This window comes from Rhinopithecus roxellana, chromosome 10 (assembly GCF_007565055.1).
Source record: "Rhinopithecus roxellana isolate Shanxi Qingling chromosome 10, ASM756505v1, whole genome shotgun sequence".
Taxonomy (NCBI): domain Eukaryota; kingdom Metazoa; phylum Chordata; class Mammalia; order Primates; family Cercopithecidae; genus Rhinopithecus; species Rhinopithecus roxellana.
In genome coordinates this window covers 86,054,153-86,067,770 of record NC_044558.1, presented here as the reverse complement: position 1 = coordinate 86,067,770, position 13,618 = coordinate 86,054,153, and the positions used below count along the sequence as shown (strand labels likewise).

The window sequence follows — 13,618 nt, the reverse complement described above, 5'->3', positions numbered from 1 at the left end:
TTATCTGTCATCACCAGCTCTTCCCTTGTGTCCCCCAGTCTCTGAACAGCTACAACGACGGAGACTACGAAGGAGCCAGGCGGCTTGGGCGGAATGCTAAGTGGGTAGCCATCGCCTCCATCATCATTGGCCTTCTCATCATCGGCATTTCTTGTGCAGTTCACTTCACAAGGAAGTAAGTAGGCCTTTTGAATCCCTCACCATGTCAACTGCCCTTTCTCGAATGCCCATTGGAATCTGTTAGGGTAGATTAGGTTATGCTCCAGTAACAACCCCAAGCCAAAGGGTTTTCATGTTTTCTTCTCAGAATAAATTTGTCCCAGTCCAGGGGGACACAGCAACAGTGTGGATCTTCTAGTGCAGGAGTGGGTGAACTTCTTTGGTAAATGACCAAATAGTAAATATTTTTGGCCTTACAGGCCCTACATTCTCTGGACAGAGGGACATAGTCCCAAATACTCAACTCAGTCTTTGTAGCACAAAAGTAGTGTGTTAGTCCATTCTGCATTGCTATAAAGAAATACCTCAGACTGAGTGATTTATAAAGAAAGAAGATTTGGATCCTTCTTTGGATCAACAATATGGATCCGTTACATGGATCATATAGGTCAGTAGAAGGTCTCTCCTCCACACAGTCACACAGGGTCCCACACTATACAAAGCTCCACCATCTTGTAGCTGCTCTGTCTAGAACAGAAGCCAACAAACTTTGTCTGTAAAGGGCCAGATAGTAAATCTTTTAAGCCTTGTAGGCCATATGGTCCCGATCATGGTCTCTGGCACAGCTACTTAGCTCTGCCATTTTAGCACAAAAGCAGCCATAGACAATATAGAAATGAACAGGCATGGCTGTGTTCCAATAAAACTTTATTTACAAAAACAGGCATCTGTCTGTGGGCTGTAGTTTGCCAACTTCAGATCTAGAACATGAGGTGTCCTCAGGCAAAGGCGGGGGAGAGGAAGACTGGAGAATCCCACATGGGCTTTTTACTGCCTGGCGACAAATGTCGCTTAGGCTCACATTGACTGAAATCAGTCACATAATCCCACCTAACTGTAAGAGGGTGGGAAATGTGGGAGAGTAAATGGGATATTTAGGATTGCTATTTGCTCTGCCCTAGAACATCATCTGCTAAATAAACTCCTACTTGCATCAAACTAGCATAACTGTTTTAGTTTAAGGGCAGAAGGGTCACCATATATTTTTGGTATTGGCAATGAACTCTCATCTCATAAAAAGATGGATGCTGTTGATGTGTTGTCCCTCTGAACTGGGACAATTTATTCTGATTTCTCTAACCAGCTCAGATGGGCTCCATCTGCTAGAATCAATAACACTTTCCATCAGAAGTTTGACAGACGGCAAGGTCATGTGGTAGGCAACACAGACCCGGAAATGACAAGCCCAGATCCATCTCTGTCTTGCTATGTAATTTCTGGTAAGACAGACAAGAATGCTGAGAAATTCTTTCACTGTTCTGTCAGAGCGGCATGGCTACTCCTATACCCTTGACCAAAGTCCTACACCCATCGAGCTGAGAAGGTCAACCTCTTTCTCTTGGTTGACAAAGGAGGCTTACCCAGGTGGGTGAGGGAGGAATGAGACCTCTTTTGACATTCCAGATCAGCCAACCCAACCTTGGCAACCAAGAGAGTAACAGATGTCATGGTAGATCCACTTCCTATCAAACAAGGCAGATCCAGGAACAATCAGTGGCAGCTGGGTAGAGGGGAAGATATCAAAACAGGAAGTGTCACAAAAGAAAATTAAATGGCTTTGGCCAAAGAAAAGAGAAAAGGACACTCAAACATGAAAGGAAACTCATGGTTTCTTGCCTGCAGGATGGCAAATTTGATGTTGGCCTATGAAGAGGAAGATGGTTGGAGAATACATGTGAATGAATCTGACTATATTCTTAAGAGAAAGTGTAAGGTGCTTGTGAACTTGTGAGCAGGGGAGCCACAGAGTGTGAGTTTAATGGTGCAGTTTTGGCACCAGATTGCGTGGACCCAGGTCCCAGCCACCACTTATTCACTGTGAGACCTTCAGCCAATTGTTTAACATTCCTGAACCTCAGTTTCCTCACCTGTAAAGTGAGAATAATTCATTTCATAAAGCTATTGTAAGGTTAATTGGATGACTCACAGAATGTGTAAGTTGGTGTCTCTGTTCTTTAGTGGGTGCACAAAAATGTAAACATTTATTAATCCTATTATTACTATTATTATCAATGTTACTAGGAAAGGACCTCAGAATTCAAGATGTCATTAAATAGAATTCAAGGCTTTATGCTTATGAGCCAAACAAAGGACAGTGCTCCAAGGGAATGAGGCCAAGCCTTGGCTTGGCTCCTGGGAACTTGTGAAAATGCATACTGCCTAGATTAGTGTTTGAGCTAAGTGGGTCATAATAATAGCAGCTGACACTAACATAGACCTTGACATATACCAGGTACTGTTTTAAGCTCTTACATGAATTAATCCTCATTGAGTCTTCACAGCAACCCCAAGAGGTAGATAGGTATTATTATCCCTATTTTGCAGATGAGGAAACTGAGGCTCAGAGAGGTAAAGTGACTTGCCCAAAGCCTCACAGCTAGTTAGTGGAAAAAGTAGGATTTAAAACCAGGATAGTGTCACTCTTCAGGCTGTGTTCTTAGCCAAACTCTGCACTGCCTCTAAGTCAATATGTCCTTGCTAGTACACCCAGTAACAAAGGCCAGTAAGTGGTACTTGCTTTGTGGCTAACTCCAGGGTTTATTTATGGGGGAATGGTATGGTGAGGTTTCAACCTACAGAAATGTGTGATAAGTCAGGGCCAAGGTTCACAAAATCAAAGGAGTACAGGGGTCAGGGAAAGGACATACATGAGGTAGCCTGGTTATAGGACAATAAGAAGTGGTGGGGACCATGGTAATTTCAAAAGCACAGTTTAAAGAAAGCAGCCACCACTCTGCTCCAACTGTAACCACTTACCATGCAGGCCTCATGGGGCTCATTTTTCAAGAGATGTTGGAAATCTGGAATTTTATGTAAAATCTGATTTTTTTTTAGATATTGACAAGCAATTCACATTACTAAAACACAGAAACAATATTTGCAGCCTAGACACTATCTACTTTGCAGTCTCTAGTGGACAGTCTGCTTTCAAAGACCAGTTTGCTCATGGCAACTCCATCCAAGAAGTGTTGGAAGGGATCTAGAAGCATTCGTATGTAGACTTTCTCCAATTTTAATATAAGTGTTTTTATCTGGGGCTGATGTGTTTCTGCTTGTGATTGAATGTCTCTGCTTGTGATTGAAGCTTTCTTAGGAATAAAAGGTATGAGAAGGAGTAGCCTCTCTGTTCCTTCTTCCTAAAAGGCACTGTTCACAATGGTTAGAGCCTATGATTTAATACCAGCTTTATCAGGATCCTACTTCTACCACATAGGCTCTCTGGGCAAATTATTAAACTCTCTCTGCCTCAATTTCCCTAACTATAAAGTGAGAATTGAATTATTTCCCCATCTGTAGGGTCAAATTCCTTCTAGATGCCTTTCCCTCCGTTATGAAAGAAAACAGGCCAGGCACGGTGGCTCATGCCTATAATCCTAGCACTTTGGGAGGCAGAGATGGGAGGATCTCTTGAGGCTAGGAGTTCCTTGAGCAGCCTGGGCAACATAGCTAGACCCCATCTCTACAAAAAAAAAAAAATTTTTAATTAGCTGGGCGTGGTGGCACACACCTGTATTCCCAGCTATTTGGAAGGCTGAGATGGGAGGATCATGTGAGTCCAGGAATTCAAGGCTGCAGTGAGCTATGGTCATGCCATCGCACTCTAGCCTACGTGACAGAGTGAGACCCTGTCTCAAAAAATAAATAAATAAATACATTTTAAAAGAGAGTTCCATGGAGAAACTCAAATTTAAAGGCGTTGTCATATGCATGTATGGGCAAGAGAGGGCGGGGGGGAGACAGAGAGAAAGAAGGAAGGAGGCAGAAAATAACTACCGTTAGAGAATGAAATCAAATCTGTCCTCCAAGTAACATGGCCAATTTCTCAGTAATCCTTTGAAACTAAATCTTCCAGCCCTCATTTATGGGAGGAACTAAATGGCAATGTGAAACTTCTAAGGCAAAAGTGCCCAAGCTTTACACTCCATAAGAGTTACCTGGAGAGGTTTTAAAAAAGTTAGCATCCGAGCCTCACCTCAAAAGATTCCAACTTGCTAAATCAGAAGTGGGGCTCAAGAACATCTGCATCTTTCAGCTGCCCCTGCTCCCAACCTGAGGATTCAGACGCAGGTGGCGGGCAGAACAGTCTTTACCAAACCTTGGCAAATATCCTGCATCAAAGTCCACAAGAAAGAACGTGCAGATGGTGGCCATTCATGGACTGGTCAGTTTTCATTTACAGCAAACTCATCATCCTAATCTGCTATGTCTAACCCAATGCTAGGGAGGGGAATGGAGTTGCCACCTAGCAGGTCTGCCCACAGGCAGGCTCCTTTGTAACAATCTGTTTCCACAGAGGGGCTGGAAAAATCTGACATTAGAGGAGTCGAAGCCTGACCCAAAACCCATGAATCTGTGAGTTTTCTGAGTTTATTCATTTCCAAATGCTGTCTGGGGGCTGGGTGTGATGGCTCACACCTGTAATCCAATACCTTGGGCTGAGGTGGGAGGATCTCTTGAGGCCAGGAGTTTAGGACGAGCCTGGGCAACATAGCAAGACCCTGTTGCTCCAAAAAATATTTCTTTTAAATTAGCTGGGTTTGGTGGTGCACACCTGTAGTCCTAGCCATTCGGGAGGCTGAAGCAGGAGGATCTTTTGAGCCCAGAGATTGAGGCTGCAGTGAGCCATGATCACACCACTGCACTCTAGCCTGAGCAACAGAGGGAGACCCTGTCTCAAACAAACAAACAAAACAAACAAAAAAACAAAACAAAAAACCTGTTTGAAGTAAACTACTGCCTTTTAAAAATGGTAAATTCCCTGTCTTCAAAAAAAATCATTCTTTATCCTTATCAAGAAAGCTGTAGCCAGTGTGTTAGAGAACAGATTGAAATCTCAAATGGTTGAAATCGCGGGTAGTTTACTTCCTTGGCATAGTCTCAGATCATGATAGTCTTTACCCAAACACATGAAAAGCTCTCATTCATCCTATGTTACAGGATATCTACGTAAGCCACGTGGTGGCTGGGGCAATGAAACATAGGGTTTCATGACATCAAATTCCTAAGAGCTGGAAATTATTCAACTGAAATATTAAACCATTTTAGATAGAATCCTGCATTGACAGCAGAGAATTGTTCTTGTCCAGACAGAATCATGGACTTGCAGTCTTTCAAAGTCAGAAAACTCTCCGCCCTCAAGTTGCTAGGGAAAGTGAAGCAATAAATCACACAGGTGAAATGTTTAAATATAGTAGCCATCCGTTTATCAATCCTAGTCATTCAAATCCCTAGTCAAAACCAAACTATTTGCAGGCTTTTGCTTCCTGCTGATACCTTGAGGACTCAAGCAAGGTTAGGTTATTCTAGTGATGTTTCTCAAAGCACAAATCTCAGAGCCACCTAGGACAGATTCATCTGGGATGTTTATGAAAATGCAAGTTCCTGGACCCCATTTCCTGAGTAGCCTGGAAATATCACAAGCCACCTTCCCCGAAAAATAATTCTAAATATTCTAAAGTTGCAGAACTACTATTCTAGGACTTTGCATTTAATGAAGAACATTCTTGCCTGTGTGGACATGTGCCAACAAACAAGACTTTTTTTTTTTTTTTTTTTTTTTTTTTTTGAGGCGGAGTCTTGCTCTGTCGCCCAGGCTGGAGTGCAGTGGCCGGATCTCAGCTCACTGCAAGCTCCGCCTCCCGGGTTCCCACCATTCTCCTGCCTCAGCCTCCCAAGTAGCTGGGACTACAGGCGCACGCCACCTCGCCCGGCTAGTTTTTTGTATTTTTAGTAGAGACGGGGTTTCACTGTGTTTGCCAGGATGGTCTCGATCTCCTGACCTTGTGATCCGCCCATCTCGGCCTCCCAAAGTGCTGGGATTACAGGCTTGAGCCACCGCGCCCGGCCACAAACAAGACTTTTTTACATCCCTAAGATAAAAAGATAAACAGTTTTTCTTCTCTTACACACTCAACACAACACACAGCTGTGACCAAGTGTGTTTTGTTTCTCCCACACACCAAGCAATTGTCCAGTGACTACCAACTGGGTATCCTATCATTTAGCTCAATTACTACACCATCTACTGGGAGTTAGAGTCAGATCCCACAGGTTAATGGTTTGGTCCCCCAAGACTGCCTCCCATTTCAGATGCTAATTGCAAGTCCCAGGTTGTGACCTGCACTTCGGACTGGCTGGCTCTAAGTTGGGGATTTTCATGACCCCCTTCTCAGGTTCTATTAATGTGCTAAAGTGGCTCACAGAACTCAAGGCAACACTTACTTATATTTACCCATTTATTACAAAGGATATTACAAAGGATACAGATGAACAGTCAGATGGAAGAGATGCATAGGGCAAGGTATGTAGGAAGGGTGTGGTGTTTCCATGTCCTGTTCAGGTGTGTCACCTTCCAGGTCCCACCACACATTCAGCCATCTGGAAGCTCTCCCAACCCTGTCCTTTTGGGTTTGCAAGGGGGCTTCATTACGTAGGCTTGATCAATTACATCACTGGCCATTGGTGCCCAACTTAACCTTCAGCCCATTTCTCCTCCCTGGAGTCTAGGGGGTGGGACTGGAAGTTCCAACCTTCTAATTACATGGCTAGTTCCCCTGGCAACCCACCCACAACCTGAGGCTATCCAGGGGCCCACCAAGAGTTGCCTCATTAGAATAAATATAGTCCTATCACCCAGGAAATTCCAAGGAATTTGGGAGCTCTGTGTCAGAAACTAGAGTCAAGACAAAACATCAAAACAAAAGATTCTCCTAGTACCCAGTCTACAAGGGTGTTAGGAGCTCTGTCTCAGGAACCAGATGCCGGGACCAAATATTTATCATTCTTTATCACAATATCACACCTAAGGTATCTGGTAGAAGCTTCAGTTATTGCTGCTTCCCTGGAAAGTTTACACACCTCCTAAATTTTCTCTTCCTCCCTCCCTTTTGTTTTTGGTTTTTGTTTTAGAGACAGGGGTCTCATTATGTTGCCCAGGCTGGTCTTGAACTCCCAGCCTCAAGTGATCCTCCCACCTCAGCCTCCTGAGTTAGCTGGGATTACAGGGTTGAGCCGCCACACCGAGGTCTTTTCCTGTCTCCCTGAGATCAGGCTCTTGTTCTCTTATCTGATGCTCTGTGGAATTTGGCCATGACAACATTTGGGTATGAGACAAATGTCCTCTGTGACAAATATGACATTCTCAGATGACCCTGCTAATACAGTGGAGTTTCTTGTTACTCAGGAGTAGGGTTCTCATGTCAGGGCACAAGGTGAGCTTTGAGTATAATCAAACTTAATCTTGGAAGTATCCAAGGAGGGCACCCTATTGGAGACTCACACATGGTATCTTGATCAGCCCAGCATAGCCAGTGAATGTCTCCAGTGTTGGAAGAGGTGACTGTTCCTTGGGTTGAGAGTCAGCTGAAGTATGTGGCTGGGTTTAGGGTTCATGGCATCTGTTTCAACACTGGAACCACACTCTGGGCTCACATAGAAGGAATAGACGTGACATCCCCATCTGTGCTCATGATCATTGAGGAGGGCGGCAGTCAGAAACTTCAGCTCTGTGGCTTTTTTTCTTTTTGAGGAACATAAATAGTCGATCTGCCATAAGTTAAATGCACGTACAGTGCAACTCCCCTGAATGTACGTCTCTGAGTGGTCTTGTTGAGGTATAAACAGCCAGGTACACACCTGTGTGTTAAAAACGCTTGTTTGCCATTCTTAACAACAACAGCCTTTGTTTCCCAAGGTTTTCATTAAGGAAAAACTTACCTCTAAACAGGGATAAGGGTCCCATGACTGTGTCTCATTAGAAGGCACAGAGTTCGAAGATCTTGACCCGTTCTGTACTGGGAAAGAGTTCGAAGATCTTGACCCATTCTGTACTGGGAAAGAGTTCGAAGATCTTGACCCATTCTGTACTGGGAAAGAGTTCGAAGATCTTGACCCATTCTGTGCTGGGAAAGAGTTCGAAGATCTTGACCCATTCTGTACTGGGAAAGAGTTCGAAGATCTTGACCCATTCTGATCTTTCCCAGTAGGGAAAGCTCCTCTCTCCTAAGCAAATTGAAATGAATCCTTTCCTGGCCTCAAAATATCCTTCAATTGCATCAGAATTGGAATGAGACATACATATCAAGGTGGACATGAAGCAGGAACTTGACCTTTTTGCAAAAGCTTAAAAGCAAATCCCTCTTCTTTTCTATATTGTTGGCTGGGGAAAGGCTTTCTGGAAATTGTTTTGTGCAGAGAGATTTCGTGATTCCATAATGAAAAATGGGAATTGTTACCTATTTCCAGAAGGTTAGAAGGGTCTTTCTGTGATGGTTCAGATAAGCTGAGGTAGAGACAAATCAGACCTAAGTTGCCAGCAACAATGGAAGGATTTTTGCTTTGAAAAGGATATAAGCTAGCACATGTTGATGAAGAAATCAGAATGAACATTAAAAAGATGTTAAACCTCACTGGTAATCAAGAAAGCACAAATTAAAGCAACAACAACAAAAAATACTACATATTTTTGTCTGGCAGATTGCAACAATTAAAAAGATGGGGAATATCAAGATTGGCCAGGATGTGAAAAATTGGACACTATACTGGTGGTGAAAGAGGAAACTGGGACAGTCTTTTGGAAAGTCAATTTGGATGTATCTAATATAAAATCCAGGCACCCACCAACCCAGCAATTCCACTGCTGAGTATCCACCTTAGAGACAGGTGCACAAAAATGCACGTAACACAGTAAAGCTTCACCCTAGCTATGTGTTAGAATCACCTGGGGAGCTTTAAATATATGCCAATACCGCTGGACACTGTGGTTCATGCCTGTAATTCCAGTACTTTGGGAGGCAGAAACAGGAGGATCACTAGAGCTCAGGAGTTGGAGGCCAGCCTGGGCAACATAGCAAGATCTCATCTCTACTAAAAATTTTTTTTAAAAAATTATCTGGGCTTGGTGGCATGCACCTGTAGTCCCAGCTACTTGGGAGGCTCAGGTGCAAGGCCAGCTTGAGCCCAAGAGGTCGAGGCTGCAGTCTGTTATAATTGTACCAGTGTACTCCAGCCTGGGTGACAGAGCAAGATCCTGTCTCAAAAAATTAAAATAAAAAAAATTTTAAAAACAATGCCCAGGGCCCACCCTGGACCAATTAAATTAGAATCTCCAGTAATAGGACCAGGGATTGGTAGACTGTAGGGTTCTCCAGGTAACTCTAATGCACAGCCAGGGTTGGGAACCACAGGTGTGCAATGATGTTCATTGCAGCTTTGTTTGCAGTAGGAGAAATCTTGAAACCACCTACATGTCCATCAGTAGGCAGGTTAAATTAGGAGTGATATATTCGTATGATGGGATACCACACTGCAGTTTAAACATGGGGACAGGGTCAGGTGCCCTGGTTCACACCTGTAATCCCAGCACTTTTGGAGGCCAAGGCAGGTGGATCACTTGAGCCCAGGAGTTCAAGACCTGCCTGGGCAATATAGTGAGATCCCGTCTCTATTTTTTGAAAAAGTATACACGTAGAGACATCCTTCTTACTATGATTTTACAAGCCCTGCATGATCTGGCTGCTGCCTCCCCATCCTCATCTCCCCTTCCTCATCCTCATCTCCCCTCTCTCCCTTTTACTCCCTCCACTTCAGCCACATCAGAGTCTTCTCTCAGAGCAATGCAAGCACATTCCTGCCTCAGGGACTCTGCACTTGCCGTTGCCTCTGCCTGGAACTCTCTTCCTCCTAAAAGCCACTCAGCTGGTTCCCATCTCTCCATCTGGCACTTGTTCTTATATTACGTTAGCAAAGAGACTATCCCTTTAGTCAGTTTTACTTCTCTTCCTTACCACTCCCTGATAAATTATGTATCTATGGTCTGTTTCCCCCTGCTGGCACGAGAACTCCAGGGACACTTTCATTTCTGTTACTGCCCATAATAATAGAGCATGGCCCTTAAGAGTGCCTATTTACAGCTCGGCGTGATGGCTTATGCCTGTAATCCCAGCACTTTGGGAGGCCAAGGCGGGTGGATCACAAGGTCAGGAGATCGAGACCATCCTGGCTAACAGGTAAAACTCCGTCTCTATTAAAAATACAAAAAAAAAAAAAAAATTAGCCGGGCATGTTGGCGGGCTCCTGTAGTCCCAGCTACTTGGGAGGCTGAGGCAGGAGAATGGCGTGAACCTGGGAGGCGGAGCTTGCAGTGAGCTGAGATCACGCCACTGCACTCCAGCCTGGGCCACAGAGCAAGACTCCGTCTCAAAAAAAAAAAAAAAAAAAAAAAGAGTGTCTATTTACAAGCTAGACTGCTGGAGTTCCAATCCAGGTGCTTCCTCTAAGTAGCTGTGTGCCCTTAGGTATATCTTTTAAGCAGTCTGTGCCTCTGTTTTCTCGTACATAAAATGGGGATAATAACAGTGCCTACCTCATAGGGCTGTGAAGGTTAAATTGCACAAACTCCAGGGCCTGGCACACTGTACTCACTAGGTAAATGTTGGGTGTTATTACTATAATCAGCACTAGAGCAGTGCCCAGCATGTAAATATGCATTGAATAAATGAGTGAGTAAAACAAAAAAAGAAATTGCAGCACGATTGCATTATGTAAACACATACACATGATGAGTATACTATTTCTAAATGCTTATTGATCAGTTTCAATGCAGAGAAAAACACCTGAGAACTTACACCAAACTGCTACCGTGCTACTATACTAACCCTTGGGGAGGAGAGTGAGGTTCAGAAATGCTCAAGAGGCATTTTTCCGTATCTGCATTATTAGGTTTTTTGTTTGTTTCTTTTTTGTTGTTTTTTTGCATGTCCTACATGTAAGATGAAATAAGTTTTCCAAATAGAATATGTTTCTCAAAAGGAAGCCCCTGCTTAGAGCCAGACGTGTGCAGGTGGGCTGGTACCTTTCAGCATGTGTTTAACCAGAGTCATCGCCATCTAATAAGGAAGGCATCGAGCTGGGAAAGGCAACCACAGAAGCTCAGCCCACGATCTTTCTCTTTCTCTCTCTGTCTGTACCACACAGTGCCTGAGGAACCAGCGGTCAGTGGGCTGTGAGCATGGAGGATGGACCTCATCCACACACACCCAAAGGAGTTTCTGAGGAATGGATCCTCGACTTCAGACTGTGAGATCTTTTCCTCCAGGACTCTCCAGAGGCAGGTCCCTGGCAAATGAACAAGAAAAAAAAAAAAAAAAGTCCAAAATGTAGGAAATCCAAGCTACACAGCCGGATCAGCCAAAGTCATTGATTTGTAAAAATGAAAAGAAAACAGAAAAAAGAAAAATGAAGTCTCACTGTCTCAGTTTAGCGAATCCCGTTGTGTCCACTCCTCTCCTCCAGAGGCGAGCCTCAGGAAATCACATAACTTTTCACTGAGGGGATCCGGGGGATCTCCATACTGGGGGAGATGGAGGTTTCTAGGAAGAGCAGCGGGTGCTGGTATTTACGACGTTGAGCACAAACGTTTGCAGCATGTTTAAAATTGTCTAGTAGAGTTCAAGTTGTGGATTTGCTTTTCCTTTTATTCTTACAACCTTCAGTAACTCCTCCTCTGGGAGTTGGCACTCCCATGCCCAGAGTTTACCCATCTGGTCATTAAACACTCAAAGAAGGGGCTTTTCTGGTCTCTTGTCTTGATCCTTACGTTTCCAAATAGGCCCCCTCCCTTGCTTGCATCCACGTTGGTCGACTTGACCAAAACCTCACTCTTCGCTCAAACGTAGGCTCTGAGAATGGACTTAGTGGCCAATCCTAGGTACATGAGCACTTCCTCTATCCCAGTTTTGGGAATAAACTGGCTGTATTTATAGAATGTGCTTTTTTTTTTTTTTTTTTTTTTTCCAATTTCTCACTCTCTCTCCTCTCTTTCTCTAGCAAGTCTCAGGCAAGATCTTTGATTTTCCTGGATGCCACCTGAAAATGCCACCCATTGTATTTCTTTTCTGTCAAATGTAAACCCTTTAGGTGTGAATGTACTGGTTCAATGATGCCATTATTCTGCCTGCCAGAACACGGCAACCCAGTGTCTCACAGAGCACAAGGGGTGTGCCACTGGTGGTACACAACATAATTTTTAAGTAGTTTCTAGGAACAACATTAAGTAATACCAAATCACAAAGAATGTTTCCCGTTTTCTATTCTTTTTTCATCCTGATTACAGCAAGGAAAAAGTCTCTGTTTAGTGCTAGCAGGTCCTTTACACCTTTCAGATACTACGGCTCTTTCCCCTTCTTAACAAAGAAGGAGCAGGTCTCAGGTTCAGAGTCTTCTGTCTAGAAAGAATGTAATGATATTGTTTTGTGTCATGGTATTTATTTTATTTATTATCTTCCATTTACAGCTTCTCACAGTGGGAGATAGGATACATTGTTTCTGTTCAAATAAATTAAGAAAAATAGGAGAACTCAAGAAAATATCAAGTAATTAACACACTACATATGTGTATATGGCAAAAGTCACTTCAAAGAATCAATGTCAGAAACATGGTGATAATGAAGCAAAAGAAAAGCAGATGATGCTGGCTGGGCATGGTGGCGCCTGGAATCCCAACAATTTGGGAGGTCGAGGTGGGCGCATCACTTGAGGTCAGGAGTTCGAGACCAGCCTGACCAACATGGTGAACCTCCATCTCTACTAAAAATACGAAAATTAGCCAGGCATGGTGGTGCATGCCCATAATCCCAGCTACCAGGGAGTCTGAGGCAGGAGAATCACTTGAATCTGGGAGGCGGAGGTTGCCGTGAGCTGAGACTGCACCACTACACTCCAGCCCAGGTGACAGAGCAAGACTCCATCTCAAAAAAGAAAAAAAGAAAGAAAGAAAAAGAAAAAAGAAAGGCAGATTATTCTAATTGAATGAATAAGAGGCTGAGAGTCAATATCTGAGTTCCAATGCCCTCTTGTCTTTGCAGGGTTTTTAATTGGCCACTAACTAGCTATGCAAGCCGATTTTAGGCAAGTTTCTTAGCCTCTCTGTGCCTAATATTCCTTCACCTGCAAAATGGGGATACGAATGCCTGCCTCCTTACCTCACAGCGCTGTTATAAGAATTAATTGTTGTCATAGATGTGACTAACCATTGGCGGGGGGGTTTCTAAGTACTATACCAATACGAATTTCAGCATTTTTTCATATACTGAACCCTAGCAAAAAAATAAATAAAAGCTGATGAACATCAGATTCTACCTGTCATTTTACCCAGATGTTGTGATGAGCCAGCACTTGTCCCAGGAGGACGTTGAATCAGGGACACGAAATCTCAACACACAGAGATTCTAGCATCATTCCAATAGACTGGATCCTGATTTCTGTTTCTGACATCCTGTTTTTTGTTTGTGCGTGTTTGGGTCCCTGGTCTTTTACCCAAATCAAATGAAAGGTGTTGCTGAGAGGCAGAATAAAAATGGTTTTAAGTAAGCCTGTGTACCACAGTGTGTGAATTGTGTTT

General features: G+C 43.6%; 1 protein-coding gene across 1 annotated transcript in view; it reads left to right on the top strand.

Annotated features, from left to right (window-relative positions):
• TMEM233 (transmembrane protein 233) overlaps positions 1 to 12,574 on the top strand; it is a 48,351-nt gene extending 35,777 nt beyond the window's left edge. Inside the window, exons 2-3 of the mRNA XM_010368273.2 lie at positions 39 to 175; positions 11,194 to 12,574. Coding sequence (XP_010366575.1) covers positions 39 to 175; positions 11,194 to 11,200 — 144 coding nt within the window. The 3' untranslated portion in view covers positions 11,201 to 12,574. The remainder of the gene's footprint in view (positions 1 to 38; positions 176 to 11,193) is intronic.
• The last annotated feature ends 1,044 nt before the right edge of the window (positions 12,575 to 13,618 follow it).